General features: G+C 37.9%; 2 protein-coding genes across 2 annotated transcripts in view; one reads left to right on the top strand and one right to left on the bottom strand.

The window, feature by feature from the left end:
- The window catches only part of LOC139740418 (dmX-like protein 2), a 150289-nt gene that overhangs the window by 49857 nt on the left and 82769 nt on the right, over window positions 1–17663 (top strand). Inside the window, exon 3 of the mRNA XM_071651009.1 lies at window positions 615–686. Within this exon, the coding sequence (XP_071507110.1) occupies window positions 615–686 (72 nt within the window). The remainder of the gene's footprint in view (window positions 1–614; window positions 687–17663) is intronic.
- On the bottom strand, window positions 4551–12855 carry LOC139740432 (uncharacterized). Its single transcript, XM_071651026.1, has 2 exons — window positions 12810–12855; window positions 4551–5182 (listed from the first exon to the last, which is right to left on the bottom strand). Exons 1-2 carry the CDS (start codon window positions 12853–12855, stop codon window positions 4551–4553), a joined length of 678 nt encoding a protein of 225 aa, XP_071507127.1.

Genomic DNA, 17663 nt, shown 5'->3' with positions numbered 1-17663 from the left:
GTATTTCTCTCAAGTAAACTTTTATGTCGCAAGTTTTCTGTACTTTCTCCGTTTAAAGGCCCGGTTTACCTTTGGGAACAGTGATTTTAAAAAATGTTCAAGATATGACATTTAATGCATATATGTGTAGCTCAGTTGTACCACAAAAATCCTATCATATAACATTTTCGCGATAAAGCTCAAAATATAATGAGATTATTTGTATTTTTCTCAATACACTAACTGTACACGGTTTAGTCTGGAAACATTTTTATTATAAAATATTGTTCACATTTTGTATATTTAACAATTCTTAATGTCGATATTGCTGATTCAAATTTTTACAGTGGTTGTTTCTATCCCTTACTCACATTTTAGAACTATTTTAAAGCACTAAAGCTGGGTTTTTGTTTCATCTGCAAGTGGTAAATAATGCCTTAAATACCCATACAGGCGCACACACGCCCACATGTATACACGCAGGCCTCTCTCTCAATCTCCTTTAAAAAGAAAAAATCCTTGCCTAAACCCGTTACTTCTTAGTTGAGGTAATTTCCCTTTAAGAAAATGCATGATATACCTGGAAATGGTTATAAAAGGGTTAACATCTGTTTCTCTTTTCCATCTTATCACAGATTGCTGCATCCTATGCCAACCAGGTTTACATTTTTGAGCCCACGCCTGTGGCTCAACGGAAAAACTCCAACGTGAGTATTACAGTATAGTGTCCTCAATGTTGTCACCTTTCTGTAATGCATTGAATGTACCTCTTTTCCTTGCCTTACTAAATTCTGTGCTGACTTGAGATAGAGGCAATGACTCACATGTGTTATAAATATGTTGTTTGTCTTGAATGTGATCATTGTATTCATGCGAGAATAGCATCAAGCCTAGATGTGTACTGAATGTAAAACTTGTTTAGATCTTGCTCATCTGACCTATGGAAAAGAATAGTGCAGTAGTGGATATTCAAACCCTTACTGATTTTATCAAATTACTCACCTCCTAGTTTGATATGGTGGTGCTCTTTTTCTGTACATCAAATACATCAAATAATCATTTCTTTGAAAGAAACCATGCTTAACTTTGAGATTTTTCCCTACTCATATACTTTTGCAAATTGATAACAGCTGACTACTTTATCCCTTTATTGTACAGCATCATTGGGTAATGATGCTTATAAAAATTCCATCAATATTATGATAGGGGCAGCTACCATGGCAACAAGCAGAAGTTGTTAGGAGCTGATGTGCTGTCATGGTGGCATTGTTTTGCTGTTATGGTAGCGTTGGTTTCAATATTTTGTTACTGCACCAGTAAAATATACAGCTGTAGCAGTATGACATGAAGCCCCTTTTCCAGTCTTGTCTGCTGTCTAGACTTCATGCTTTTCTTATCTTAGCAGTCAGTAAACTTTTAATGACATAACCCCTCACACACACACACACACACACACACACACACACACACACACACACACACACACATACACACTTTCAATCTAAAGACTGAACTGATGCATTTCCTTGCTCCTGCTTCATATGTTCTTGCTGTAAATTGCTGTTATTATCGAAACTGCAAAAAATAATTTCACACATTCTATGATTGCCAAGAAGGGTAAACTGGTTGTGATACAGTAACTTTGATATGTGTAGATTTCAGGCACATCCCTTTGTATGATATCATAACTATAGTGTGTCAAACACACCTTTTACTTCACTGAAACTCGTTAAAAAGTGCCATTATCCACATTTTAAAAGCAGGGACTTAGCGCGTATACAATTTGAAAAATCAACTTTTACGAAACTATCAAACCTCTCAATTCCTTTTATAACGGAATATGTGCTGGTAAGTGTACCATGTATGGAATTTGTGAGGAAGATACTGGACATGGAATTAATGTACAGATCGAACTTTCAAACAATCAGATTCAGACCTGAAATTCGTTTTTTATGAAAAAAACGGTGAACCTGGGTGTGTGCTTTGGCTTTGAAAGATGAATACATGTGTTTTTAAGGAATTAGTAGCTTACAGTATAATTTTGCCTTTTCATAAGATAGAAACTTGGAAAATTGCTGTATTTGACTTTTTTGTGTGTGCCACCAAATAGATCTCTTTATTACAAATTTTTATGAGGGTGTATAAAGAAGAAATTCACCAAGAGATAAAGCTCTTTGAAAACATTAGATACGATGCATGGAAACAGTTTTGCAAACAGACTATAAAATGATATGAATATCAGTGAGTTATGACCTATTAGGTATATTGTTGGTGGACCTGAGGATACAAGCTAAACCTCTTTATAACTAATCAATTCTGCGATATCTGTCATTGGAAAACAATGGAATGCAAGTAGCAACACTGCAAAGCAAAACTGGATTAGAGTGACTTCAGTTCATCATGGTTTGTGGAAAAGAAGAGGCTACATAAATGTTTATTACAGAACTGTAAATGCTGTAATTGCTTTTTGCTGTGTTAGATTCCCACATGCTACCAGGATAAGAATGATTCAGCATACTCTTTATTTCAAGTCATTTCTTTTTATTCCTACTCGTTCCCTATGTCTCTACCTTTTTTAAAAATGCTCTTTCTCTCTCCCTCTCCTTAGCCTCACCATGCAGACTATTCAGTGCTCATATTTTGGCATACATTGTAATATGAAGGTGATAATTTGTGAATGGTGCAGTAGAGGTTTGGGTAGATGTTTGAATTGAAACTTGACTCTGGAACAGAGATCTAAATTTTGCTAATGGAGGTAGAATGCTTGCGAGGAGCATGGCATATTTTACATAGTGGAAAATCTTTGCAGATCGTTCATTCTACATAACAAGTGCGAAATTAGGACAAATGGATTATTTGTTGAGATATTGAGTAATACGTCCAGAAATACTCTTGATAATAAAGCGAAAACGAGTGTGGTATAAGTTCACTGACATCAACACAATTGTCAATCTCCCAAGAGTTTCTGAGAAAAAAAAAATAGAAGAGAAATGCAGTTACTGCATTGTGTGAGAGTTATTGTGTGTATTCTGAGAGTGGTAGTGCTCATATGAAGACTACTTGAATGTTACAGATACTTCCTCTGTGGGGAAGCTACAGGTCATGACACAATGTACAGGAGGTGATGAATGTTGTATGTAAATAACACATAGCAAAGCGAGGCTAACATGATCTAACTCATAGAATCAGAGCCGTATGTCTGTGATGCACAAAGGTCAACTAGCTCTTGTGTATTGTAAAAAAAAATGAAGATAAAATCATGTGCACTAGCATTTATATAACACATACATACTGTACAGTGTATTTTTATATATTTATGTGTATGTGTATATTATACTACATGACACAGAGCTAGTGAAATGAATAAGTTGTAAGAGTTGATCAAAGTAGTAACCGTGCTTGCGTCTAGAAAAGTAGTGAAGTACTTGTTCTCCTTGGTGAGCAGTTAAGCAACTAACAGAAGGAGTTGTGTACACACTGTGCATATCTTTGCTGTTTGTTGTCTCTAATGTCAGGAAATTGTTTGCAGGGCTGTGTATTATGCTAAGCAAGGAATAAGAAACTCATTTAATTCATTCAAATATTATCATTTATTACAAGCAGTAACTATAAAGTAGATATACAAAATACATTTTGATAATGAGGCCAACGTGTAAACTTTTCAGTTCTGGTAATGTGATCTTCTACAGAAATGGCAGTGCTTCTTTGGGTAATACTCGTGCATGTTAATGGGCAGGATGCCAACTCGAGAGAAAGCGTGCATCCCGTGATCACTAGTTACCAAAAGGAAATGTGGAGAAAGCTTAGTGGCTGATACGACAGAGATGGACGAGGTTTAGGAATGGTACAGGATGTATGTAATTGTGATGGCATCAGAATGAACTGGCATGACTTCTTGATTGTTTGAGCTGCTGATAGTTTGAAGCACAAGGGGAATACCTGGCACTGGTGTGTTATCATGGGATGTGAAAGAAATGTTGGTGGAAGGAAAAGAGGAAATCGTTTGGACTGACAGAATGGGATGAGAGGAATGGAGATATAAAGAGAGACAGAAAGAGAGGTTTATAGAGTGATAGAAGGAGAAAGATACATAGAAAAAATGTAGATGACAGTTGTGATATTTGGAAAAGTACAACTCAGAGTCAACTCACAGTTTAAGGTTAGTGATGTTGATAGAGCCAGCTTAGATCGCATAGTCTTAAGTAGTTGCAGTAGCAAGCGTGAAAAGAGCTAGAAAGTGAAGATTGAAAATGAAGTGACTCAATGAATGAAATATGCAATCATAGGCAAGTTGAGAAATGATGGCAGTGAGCCTTAAGCATTCCGTGACAGGAAGGAAGAAGGACAGTTTGCATTGTTTACGTTCTCCAACATCCTCCTTTTGATGATAAAAGAGGTTTGAAATATTTCGTGCCGGAGAGATTCTGGTCATTTTTACTGGCAGTAATTATGTCTTGGGATTCTCACAACTGGAAGCACAGTTTTACCAGGACTTTGACTCTGGTCTCCAAGAATGTGGTGGAAAAAAAAATGATCTAGTCTATTTTATAATGTTTGTTAGTGTTGTCCATCTATGCACGCATTCCTCCAACTTGGACCTTCCTGTGTACCTGCCGCATGACGAAGAAGGAAACGCCGGCGAGTACGCACAGAAGAATGATGACTCCAATCACAATACCAGCTATGCTACCTGCTGACGCTTTGTTCAGGCTCTGCATGGTGTCATCCAAAGAGGGGTCCAGAGCACCTCCTCCAATAACAGACCCACCGGCGCCACCACTTGTGCCACCCATTCCACCACTGGTGCCGGTAGAGGCGCCCCCATTTCCACCGCCGCCTCCACCCCCGTTGTTTCCGCTGTTACCCCCATAGTCTCTCCCGTTGCCGAGTGAAATCCACTCGCTCCCGTCGACGTTGGTGGAGGTGTCACCGGTGCCCACGGTGTTGGTCGCGCTACCACTGTCGCCGATGGGTGGTACAGACTCCATGGGGTTGAAGCTGGCACCGCCTGCCACGTCTCCGGCGATGGTGTCGATGCTGCTGGCGGGGGCACCGACTCGCCTCCAGGACTTCTGCTTGCCCCCACCAAAGGACGGCTGCGGGGTGGTGCTGACTGCCATGAAGCCGAAAGATGACTGTCGCTGTGGAGCCATGACATTACCTCGTCTCCTTGCCCAGAGCCAGTCAAATTGAGCAGAGCAAGCTGGTAGAAAGAGACAAAAGAACAATGCTGTCAGTGCGAGAAAGTATACTCTTTTTCTTATGAAGTTTTCTTTGAATTATTAGAAGATCCTTAGTTGTTTGTGTTCAGGAAATAAGAATATGAATGGGTTATAGTTATTGAACAATGTGAAGATATTGCAACTTGTCCTGGAGTAAAATATTAACCTGGTGAAGACAAGTCCCTCGCATACTCGGCAGGTGTCTATGGGAAATATTGTAGCAAGATCAGCCCGTCCTCAACGGGTTAATGGATATAATGTGGGTGTGTGTCAGAGACTGAGTGATAGAGAGAAAGAGAGATACTGAGAGGTGGAGAAATAAAGAAAAGACTAGAAAGAAAGAGAAGGCAAAAAGATAGACAGAGACAAATACCATGAAAGATTTAAACATGATGTTGTTGATGACTTTTTTTCCTTTTCTCATATATAAATGTTTGAATACTTATTTCTAGATCTATTATAATGCAGCTAACCGATTTCTTTCTTTTTTTTGGAGGGGGAGGGAGAGATGACAATATAAAATCACAGTTGTATCATATAGCCTGACAGCTGGATTAAGGATAAGCAATGGGAGAGTTTTATACAGCACTGGAAATTAATTAAGGGCGACATATTTTGGTAATCTTAGGAAATCGTTGGATCTGACAAAATCGGGTCCATTCAATATCTTAATCATCATGTAATCCCTGCAGCTAGGAGGTGAGGATTTGACACTGAGCCAGTCCATGTGCTCCCCTCCCCCCCCCCCCCCCCCCCCTTGCTGTTTACTGGATGACCCATAATGAGTAATAAGTCCCATTTTAATGAATTGACTGATAGTGGAAGGACACCGGGCTGATGAGATTGTGAAAGAAATAGAAAGAAAAAAAATGAGGACGACGAACAAACACACTTTAGCTCTGACTGTAGGCCACTCCATCTCCCCGTAAATCTAATTGACATTTTGAGGAGTGAGATCATGGAGTGAGAAAGAGAGGTCTCATAGCGACACCTAGCGACAAGATGTGAACACAGTAGTAGCTGCCTTGAGAATGCCCTGATCACTTGCTGTGACCGACACATTATTAGTCTTTAGGTTTCAGACCTAGTATGTGTGTGGAGGAAGTTGAAAGACGAGGAGTAGGGCTGCAAGATACAGTGTTTACCTCCCATTACCAGATTGATTTATCATCACTTATCTGTGTTTTTATCTTGTTATTCCAAAGCAGAGGACTGTCTAAATGCTTCATGCAATTCACCAAAGGAAAGTTGCCTTACTCTCCATTGGAAATGTATAGCCACATCAAATTTACTTTTAGCCCATCAAGAAAATTTGAGTTGGATTTCAGATGAGAAACTGCCATTTAATCATAATTTTGTCGAGATTTAGTCATGAAAATAGAGTGGAAAAAAAAATGTTTAAGTGAATGAAATGATTTTAGTTGCCATGTCAGTTTACTTCATGAGACCTTTCTGTATTTGGATTGCTACAAAATGTACACTGATATATCATCACTGTAAATAAAATACACTACCCCCCCCCCCCAAAAAAAAAAGGGGGGGAATAGAAAAACCCTCAAAATTGTGTTTGTCTTTAAATATTTTGTGCTGAAGCAAGGTTTAAGGGAACCATAACCCTCATGTCAAGTTACATGTAATCTAAAGTTTACAAAATTGATTTGACTCAGTGAAGACTTTTCCACAAGTTGTCCCAGATTTAATTATCACACTTCTCTTGATGGCTATATTTCTGAAAAGCTGTGACTGCCTTTTTTCTCAACAATTTTCCCCTTTTTTTTGTGGAAAATTTTCACTGAATCATGAAGACTTGATAAAGGTTACATTGCATCATTTGGCCTTAGGGTTTTGGTTTCCTTTAAGCATGCTTTACTATAATAATTTTCATGTCAGCTTATTTCATATCCATAATTCACAACAATTACAGGACACAACAACTACCATCTGAAATTGCATTACAGGCAAACACCAACCTTCAGCATGAACAGTAGGGGATCTCAATTATAGATGAAATCAATAATTTTTGAGTCTGATCATTTTGTAATAGACTAGGCACAATCCTGTCTGAGGAAGTCTGCTTAGATAATACCTGTGAGCTCATATTGTGCAGCCTTGGGGACCATAATGATATGATGACACATATAGCTGTGCTAATTGTTTTGTGGTCACATGACTCATTTCACAGCATCTCAAGCATCAGGTGGTGCGTGAAGAGATGAGTGTTTCATACAGTCCCTTTGCTCCTCTTTTACCAAACGTGTGTGGTGTGCTCGTATCTGTTAGAGCAAAAATACAGTCCTTTGCTCCTCTTTTATAAACGTGTGTGGTGTGTTTGTATCTGTTGAGTGACACTCCTTGGAGTTTGAAGATAGCGTTGATAAATCTAGTCAAACAAACAGAATGGTGACGGTTCCTCAAGAAAATGGAAAATGATACAACTGGAAGTGATATCAGTCACAGGCACATCTTGTCCATGAGGTGACAAAGCTTTATATCACAAAATCATGAATTTTAAGAGAGAAAAAAATTCCATTTTCACAACACTTTTTTATCAAAACACACACCATAAATGTTGACATAAAAGAATGTAGAAACATCAGTTTTGATTATATCTATAATTGTTCCATTTTAAAACTTAAATCAATATTTTTTTGTGTGTGACAAAAATGAGTTAGGAGATTTTTTAACATTTACATGCTAATTGAGATATGAGGTCTTGACGCTCCAGGGATGATATGTACATTAGATGAGATGATCATATCATCACCTCACAAAGCCTACATTTGTTTGTATGCAGAAATATATCATTAGATGAATTTGGTCTAAAATTAGTGTTAGTAATTTTCCATTCAAAGAAAAATATGTAAAATAACTATTACTAATCTTCAAATTCTGCAATAACTTGAATTAAGTCTCGGTAACAGTCTGCAGCAGATCCACGCGGATTTAAGATTTGCAATTCTATGCCTACACACTGCCAGATTTTATTTATGCCCATGATTTTGATTATATATATATTTTTTTATATTCTCATGCCAGGATTTACAGTGAAAGAAGTGCATGTGCTCCTTGCCTCTATCTATCTGCATCTTTGAATAAGCTTGATCAGATCTGTTCAACAAATTTCTTTGCAGATGCTTTCCAGCAGATTTAGCTATCAAGATTGATAGAAAAGTAAATAAATTTCCGACATTTTTATGTAGGTTCTCTGAACGCGCTTTATTTCAGCACTGCAAGTTTCATGATCATGTTACACTCATGAGGGTTGGATTCCTTTGTGATGCACGGAAACTGAGATAACACTCTAATGCTTTAGGGAAACTACAGAGTAGACATTGATTTCTGTGAGAACGATAAAGTGTTTGATTGATTGTTGCAATTATTGCAAAATGTTTACACCACAGCTCTGTTGTGGGCCATCAAGGCACTCAATATTTCCTGCTCTGCTGAGCACTTCCTCCAGTACTGCACAAAATAATACTCAGCATCATAATACAGTATTAGTTTCGTTTTTGTTTTTTTTCGGGGAAAAATGAGATAATATCAGAGTGATGAACAGACATTGTTGGGTAATTTGCATATGGGTATTACTTGATGCAGAACCATGAGCCATATGATACTGGTTGATTAATAATTGATTGATTGAGTTTGCATGGTACAGATATAACATTCAGTACATTTTGTTACAAGTCAAACATGCAAAAAAAAGAGAAGAAGAAGATAGGCAAACATTAGTACTTGGGGAAATGTGCAGAATACAACCAACATTGTAAAAAGATATACTGTAGCAAGCATGATTTTCATATTTTGGGACCTCCAGTGTATTAATATGACAACATAACAAACATATTTGTTCAGAAGTTTACAGAGGAATTACATGCTTGAGATGTTATGTCAAGAATACTGAGAGAATGAGAGTGAGAGGGAGCACTGAATGGCTAACTGTAAAAGTGAATATTTTCATGTGGGTAATTTTGTGCATTTGGCTGGGTAAGATGAATTCTACTTCTTCTACTTCCACAGTGCTTCTCATCAAAGCCTGTTCAGCAACTGGATGAGGGTTTGAGGTGTGGTCTTTCTGACAGTGGAATTTTGTGTGTTTGTAATTCCACAGAATCAGGACATGAATTACTGGAACACATGGCATGCAAAAATATTTGCATGCTTTTATTTTTGTGCTAACTTCTGGTTGCACGAATGTGCGAAAATTTGCTTGCTGCAAAAATTTCCACTTTTACAGTAACTGCCATGCCCAGACATGGACACTGAGAAAAGGGTACTGAAGACAAGAAGACACTGTATTGCATAACGGAGTTTGCGCTGTTTCACTCCCCTGATATGACATAATGCTCAGTGTCACAGGGGCGGATCCAGGAATTCCGTAAAGGGCTGGCGCAAACAATATTTCTGGTGCTACTTCTGGGTTTCATCTTATTTTTTCCTTTTATTTCTTTTGTTTTAACAACAAATAAAGAGGGGGCATGCGCACGGTGCGCCCCCCTCCGGATCCGCCACTGGTGTCAAGCTCTGGATGTTGTCATGCGGTTGTGTGCCAGGCCACAAAGTTTATTTCCATCCCTCTCTGTTCCCTGTGTGACCGTGAACTATTACACTTACAGTCAAGGCTGACGTGGCAGATATTTTGGCTATATCACAGAAATGCCATGTATTATGATAATAATGATAATAATGATAATAATGATAATAATGATAATAATGATGATGATGATGATGATGATGATAATAATAATAATAATGATAATAATAATTATAATAATAATGATAATGATAATACTAATGACAATAATGATGATAATGATGATAATAGTAATAATGATAATAATGATAACAATAATAATGTAGTTCCAGCAGGAGTTTACAGTGAGGTCTAGCAATACTTCTAATACCCACTTCAGACTTATAGAAAGGTAAGGCCTCAGTGCACCACTTAAAAAGTCAGAATACTTGTACTTCTCAGACCACTTCACATTCAAATCTTGTTTTGTCAAGAGGTCCATCACTACAACTTCCTTAGAATTTCTTGACCCTGCTAGGAAATGGGATTAGCTCTTCAACTGTGATTCCAAACTTTGAAATGAGAACATGAACTGCCATGAATGGGAACCCTGCTCCTGCTAGGGGGTACCAAGCAGAACATGACCAAGTATTCATTTCAGCTGGCATGCTAACATGAAAATGGGCTACCAGGGCAGGATGTGTCGTTGACAGTTGAAATGGTTGTGAATATTTATGACATGCATTAAGTCCACAATGAAAATAAATACACATAGGCAATTCAATTTTTTAACTAAGGTGAGAGAGCAAACAAGACTAAAACAATTAAATGTGAAAACACAAATTAAGATATCCTGGTGAAGTGATATTACAGGATTGATGATGGTGTTAAACAATTCAAATTGCTCTGGAGCATTTATTTATAAATTCATTGTAATAACTCCACATATGACCTATAGATGCAACCTCCCAGACATTACATTGGGATCTCATCTATCATGCCTGGCATCCCATGACCACATAGTGGACACTCCATTAATCTCCATATTCAGTCGCAATAAACCTAGATTGTTTTCAGTGCCCCCAGCTGTGCCCATATGCTGGTAATGGCCGCCGTGCGGCCTTTAAAGGGGGAGCCAATATCTCATCTAGAATCAATCATCCGGTGTGTGTGTGTGTGTGTGTGTGTGTGTGTGTGTGTGTGTGTGTGTGTGTGTGTGTGTGTGTGTGTGTCCCCCTGGCATGAGATACTGATGACACACTGGTCCAGATTTCTCCAGGGGAAACCACATGTTGCATTTTAAATTGGGACCATCTCCCTTGCTTTCACACCTCTCTATTGACGGGGAGATGTCACCCGAGCTGGATCCGAATGTCGCGGACTTGATGAAATCCACAAAATAGGTTGCGCATCCATGCGGCCAGAGGAGTCATTGAGAATTCACAGACAATTTTTACATTGTGATCCAAATCTAGATATGTTTACGTGTGTGGCCATCAAATAAAATTAATCATTGAATTAGCATCACAATTTGCATCACAAAAGAGTGATATTTTTTTATGCATTAGTGCAACAATTTGTGAAGAATAAAAGCATCACATCTTGGAGATATAATTGCGTTTTTGGCTCATCACATCTTCGAGATATAATTGTTCTTTTTTATCTTATCTTCTCAGTTATTATTTGCTCCAGGTTCACTTGAACCTGAGAAAATTTCAGAGTAGAGCTGGTGAGATATCTTTTAATTTGTATGCACATGCTTAAGCCTGGTCATTGGTCAAACTCTGGTCATTATTCAAGCCTTGCTGATGACTGATGAGCTAGTGATGAATTGCACTATGTATGAAAGAGCGCAAAACGAAAAATCACAATATTTTTTTTATGGTGATCAGAAATATTCACAGAATTCTCGCATAGGAATGAGGATGATGGCCCTGAGATGCACCCATTCAGAGAACCTACAGTGTGTATCATGATGCGTACTCTGGTAGGAGATTAGTGAACATCATTTGGGAAACGAATCTGATATCTTCGTTTTGCAGGTACATGTACCTAGAAAATGTTGCTTGGAGTCAGGAACAATTGTTTTTAACTTTGTGTTAGGTGCATGCACTGTGAAACACACACATACATACCTGATTCATAAAACATTTTGTAGTTGTGTGTGTGTGTGTGTGTGTGTGTGTGTGTGTGTGTGTGTGTGTGTGTGTGTGTGTGTGTGTGTGTGAGAGAGTTTGTTTGTTTGTTTTTTATACCAAAAGTGAGATCCAATCTAACACTGGAGTCAGCTTTTCAGCATTTGCAGGTATTAGAAAGATTGTTATGTATGGATATGCAAGATGGCATCCAAAGTCTCTGCAGATATGCAGGTTACAGGATATTAATGTGACATGATGCAGTCTAAATCTGAATTGGGCTACCAGTTACAGGATAGTGCATGGTTACGATTGTGGAAAATATATAGTCAGAGCAGCTTTGCACACAAATTATCATCTGTCGCATTAACCTATATTACCTGAGTCCATTATATCATGTATTCTTTAGTTGTCTTTCATGTCAAACCTAACTAATGTGATACTATTATGTATTGCAAAAATGTGCCTGCAGAAATTGATTAGTGATTATGAGGTGTTTTTGTTTTTTGTTTTATTTGTGTTCCAGAAGACCATTACTCTATTCAAAGTCAGTGAGCACAAGTACCCTTGAATGCAAATGTGTCACACTATGCAAAAAAATAAACTAATTAACTAACTAACAAATTGTCACTCCTCAGCAATATTGAAGGTAGGATTTCATCTTTGAAGATGATTTTTGTTGGGATGGGGAGAAGGGGAAGCCCTCACATATAATGAATAAGGCTTGAAATTTGAAAGATAAGTGTGTTCATCCTTGGAAAAGATGCTTTTCTACAATTTCCTTCTTGACCTAAGTATATAAATTGGTGACTGGCAATACTGGCTAACCAAGATGTGGACAATGCTACCATTCCCCCCCCCCCCCCTCCCCTGGAAAAATAATAATGATAAAATGGCGAAAGGAAAAATAATTAAAGCATGAAAAAAAAAGAATAATAAAGTTCCTTGAAGGCAACTTACCCAAAATTGGCATCAGGAGAAACAGTGCAAATAATTGGGCCTTCATGATGATGTGTAGATTCAAAGTCCACTGTACGTTGCAAAGAGCCAAAAGCGAGATTATGTAAAGAACAAATCTTTAGAATGTTGGTAAAAGTCCTGTGAGCATGGACAGTTGTATGTTATCCAACTTTGAGTAACTCAGGAGAGCTCTTTGTAGGTACAAGTGAGTCAGGCAGATGTTACAAACTTTCTAAACTTCACAGCTGTCCCTCTCTTGATATTGAAAACCCCAGCCCCCTATGTGTGTGTGTGTGTGTGTGTGTGTGTGTGTGTGTGTGTGTGTGTGTGTGTGTGTGTGTGTGAGGGAAAGAAAGAAAGGGAGAAGAGGATGGGGGATTTTCCCCCCTTATACATGCTTATCAGTGATTGGTCGATAGTGTGCTCTAGCAGTTTTTGTTTCGCGGGGTTTTCTCCCTATGCCCAGCCCACTTTGAATCTTGCAGTGGTTTTTTGCTCACGTTGACAGGGGTTACGTGTGAAGGGCCGGGAAGGGTATTTTTGGAACAGGGGCATCGAATGAGAAGGGGACAAGGGAATGTGAGAATGAATGAATATCCTGCTTATCAGAATCCATCCACATGAGCCACAATAGTGTAGGTAGTGGATCATTTGCATTTCTCCATTTCATATGATGTCTTTTTTCTTCTTTTTAAAATGAATGAATTTATTCATCACTGGGCAAAAATTTAGGTATTGCCATCATTCTCAAGAATATGTAAGTCACAGTATTTCCGATGTAGGGGTCAATATTACTGAAATATTGCCCTCTGGGGATTAAAGTATAATTCCTGTTGAAATAGAGTATTTTAGCTTTGTGACGCCTAGGACTCCTGAGTTGAGACAAAGTAGTTTCAGAAATAACATCTCCGGATGCTGACTGCACCAAAATTGAAGTTCACTGATCTGTGTATACAAACAGAAGGTTCATATTTTTACCAATGAGTACTATCTATGCCATGTATTTAGCCAGTCTAATTTTTTGCGAATCGGGACTTCCCAACAATATCGCGAGTTGTTGAATTTGCGATTGTGGTGTACAGATCTAAGCGGAGAATGCATGCATGCATGTCACATTCATGTCAAGATCAGAGTTAAGGTTTTCGTATGTTTTTAAATTCGCAAATAGCAGCCGACTAGCAAAATTAATATCAATAACCTCATGAAATATCAATTTGGGGTATAAAGTAGTCTAATTGTTTTCATCATATGGTGAGTATGAGCTCTTCTTCTCGTGTGAGTAGCTGCTTCATCGTCTTCTATTGCTCTTCAAAAAAAAGTGGCACACTGAAAACTTCGATATCTTGAGGTTCTGCTCTCTGTATTAGAGTAAGGAGTATAAAAAAAAATGATTATGTGTCTGTGAAAAGTTTTTGCTTCTCCTGTAGTAAACACACTCTTTGGAGGGGGGGGGGGGGGAAGAGGCAGGCCAAGAGAGCAAGAGAGAAGGAGAGAATGAGATAGAAAGGGAGATAAGAAGATAGAAAACATGTCACCTGTTGCTAATGAGTACTGCATATGTCATATGTCCATAACGAGTCAACTTTTTGCGAATCAGGACTTCCCGACAATCTTGCGGGTGGTTGCATTCACGATTGTGGAGTACAGCACTGAATGGAGAATTGTATACGTGTATGTCCCTTTCATGTTGTGATCAGAGTTAATGTCTTTTGCACGTTTTTAAATCTGTGAATAGCACTGGATGCGGAAATTTGTGAAAAACTCGTGAAATATTCATGAAATATTCGGCGTATACAGTATTCAGCCATATGGAAACATAGTTTGTCATATCACTGTTTGCAAATAGTGTCATATCAGTGTGAGAGTGACGTAGGTTGCTTAACATGTGATGCAAAATGGGCTTGCATGAGAAGAGAGAGAGATGGAGAGAGAGTGTGTGCAATTTTCTACAGTCAAGTGATGATTTGGGTAGTGATATTGATAATGATATTAAAACAGGAGAAGTCATAACTATCGTAATGATGATGATGATGCTGATGATGCTGATGACGGTGATGATGATGATGACGACGGTGATGATGATGATGATGACAGTGATGATGATGATGATGGTGGTGATGATGATGATGATGAGGTGATGGTGATGGTGATGATGATGAGGTGATGGTGATGATGATGATGATGATGATGCTGATGATGATGATGAGGGTGATTGTGATGATGACGGTGATGATGATGATGATGATGACAGTGATGATGATGATGATGATGAAGTTGATGGTGATGATGATGATGATGGTGATGATGATGATGGTGATGATGATGATGGTGATGATGATGACAGTGAAATGAAGAAGAAAAATAAGAAGGAGGAAAGGATGCTTGCAGCAGAACAGACATTAACAACTTTACTGGTCAGATGATTACATGTTCTGCTTGGCCAATCATGACTATTCTTGGGGTGTCTTAACCAGTGCATTGCCTTGTGGCAGATTTATAAATAGTTCTATCTGTTTCCTGTAGGCTCATTCAGACATGCCACCTGCAGTGGTGCCGAAAATTGATGTCTGTGAATAATTCAGAATTTCATTTTCTATGGTGTGTCGCACTCGGATATGAGTGCAGAGAGCATGCAGTTATTACCTATTGAGTAGAATAGAATACTGTAAAACAAGAAACATTCACAGCATGAAATTTTCACGAATTTGAGCTGACGGCCTTTTTTGCTGCATTGATTTTTGTGCAAATTGTCACTGGCTTGTAATGCATACAGTGTAAACAAGAACTTTTGTGTGCATTTTAATTTTGCAAATCTTGGGTCTTGCAAAGTTTGCAAAAATTAAAATGCATGCGAAAATTTCTGGTTTTATAATAGTTTACTTTTTTTACCTCTTATATCTTATATCAGAATATCAAAAACAAAATATCAAACCCCAGTGAAACACTGTGTGCATTTCAGTAGTTGTTTGGCAATATTCACAATTGTATACATACAAAGAAGACCATCAAATATAAACTCTGTGTGTTATGAATTCTTTACAGTTTTTCAAAAGTTGCTTTTTGTTCAAAATTGCCAAGGCTACAACTTCATGGCTGACATCTTAGTTTCCTCTGAGACTAAGACCTGCAGAGACTATTATAAAAAGGTGCAAACCATCACTACAAAATTCACAAATCTTTAAAATCTTATTCAAGATGTATATCAAAAGTTCCAAAGTCCAGTTGAATATATCAAAGAAAGCGTGTTTAATGCTCTGTTCAATAAAAAGAACCAACAACTACCAAAACAGCTATGTTTCCTCTGTAATTGGAGACATACAATGTATTTCTCTTTTACTGACCTTTGCAAATTGTGAAATTAAAACGTTTTGCCTTTGATTCCTGGCTGCCTCATTTCCACTCAGTGATGTAATATTGATAAAATTCTGGAATAATAAATAGTCTATTGGTCCCCTCTCTCTTTTGTTTCATGAAATAAAAGGAGTTGCCTCATTTGCATAATCTGTACCTTAGCCAAATACGCATTTTCTCTCTCCTTTGTCTCAACCGTTTTTTTTTTTCTGCAAGAAGTTTTTTGTGTGAATATTTTGTTTCTTGGACTTCTGTTTCATGTGAGAGATGGGGAGGATTAAAAATAGACTCATGAATCAGGTCATGTGGCTATCCATTGTCAGCCACATTAAAGATAAGGTGAGGAAACTTGAAAGGGAAAGGACAACTGCCAAATATCTGAAGATCTTATGTTGTGAGCTTCAAAGGGAAGGCATCAGCTGTGAGACAAATCACTCGGTTGCCGCTGGAAACGACAGCCTCTGTGATGCAGTGTCCCCCTCTGAGCTCTTGCTGATGTCATCAAATTCAATGATAGAAATGTAAACACATGTGAGAATTGGCATCCTTGGGGTCCTTTTGGAAACGCTTCCCTTTGAAACTGTAATAATGGTGCAGCTATGTGAATTAATTTGTTATTTTTTTCTTATAGAAACTTGTTTTCTTCTGAAATTTAATTCTTAAGCATGCTAAATATTATGTGAAATTCTCTTTAATAACCAATTCTAAGCTTTCTTGCCTGGAGATTTTATTAAACGGTGCATCAGTATTATTACGTGTGTGTGTGTGTGTGTGTGTGTGTGTGTGTTGGTTTATATGCAGACTTTGACAAACTTGATTGACTGAAATTGAAGGAAAATTGTAAATATGATTTGGAAAAAAAAGTGCTCAGATGATGCACATGAATGACATTATAAATCTTGGGGTGTACAAGTTTGCCTTGTGTTATCCAGGCAAGAGAACAGGGATGCCATGATATTTTCCCATTTTGGACCCTCTCAATTTAATAACTTGTCCAAAAAAGATCAACAATAGATGCCAAGTGTAATGATAATACCTTATGCCACCTCCAAAGCACACTTGTTTGAAGGTGTCATGGAGTTTACAAATGTCTCTCATTCACTTCACAATATATTATTTTTCCTTCTCCTCGATGAGTGCAGATCATCATGTTCAGTGAACTACTGTAAAAGTTGTCATTTTTACATTCAGATATTTTAGTAAATGAGGAGGTCACAGACGTTTTTGTGAGATATTGTTTTCATGATGTGACACTGAGGCTCTCATAAATGCATATGTCTGTTCACTCTGCCACTTTACTTATAAATGTATGTACTTAGTATATGACTGAGTGCGCAAAGATACTAGCACTTGGTCTATCAGGTGGCAATATTTTTGTGTGTTCTATTTTCGCGGCCTAATAGTAATTCGTGAAGTTCATGAAAATTAAACCCTTGCAAAAATAGCAGCATTTACATAAGGTGAATTCAGTATAGATGCTGAACGGTTATAGTTGTTGTTCAC

Source organism: Diadema antillarum, unplaced genomic scaffold (genome assembly GCF_040938485.1).
Source record: "Diadema antillarum isolate AM-2024a unplaced genomic scaffold, OU_Dant_1.0 seq00000854_RagTag, whole genome shotgun sequence".
Taxonomy (NCBI): Eukaryota; Metazoa; Echinodermata; class Echinoidea; order Diadematoida; family Diadematidae; genus Diadema; species Diadema antillarum.
The sequence above is the reverse complement of the archived record's forward strand: the minus strand, read 5'-3'. Positions and strand labels throughout refer to the sequence as shown.

Excerpts from the sequence above, each read along its gene's own strand:
- LOC139740432 (XM_071651026.1), bottom strand. The coding sequence starts at position 12,855 with ATGAAGGCCCAATTATTTGCACTGTTTCTCCTGATGCCAATTTTGG. Across the intron at positions 5,183-12,809 it reads TCTCCTGATGCCAATTTTGG|CTTGCTCTGCTCAATTTGAC; the intron begins GTAAGTTGCCTT and ends TCTTTCTACCAG.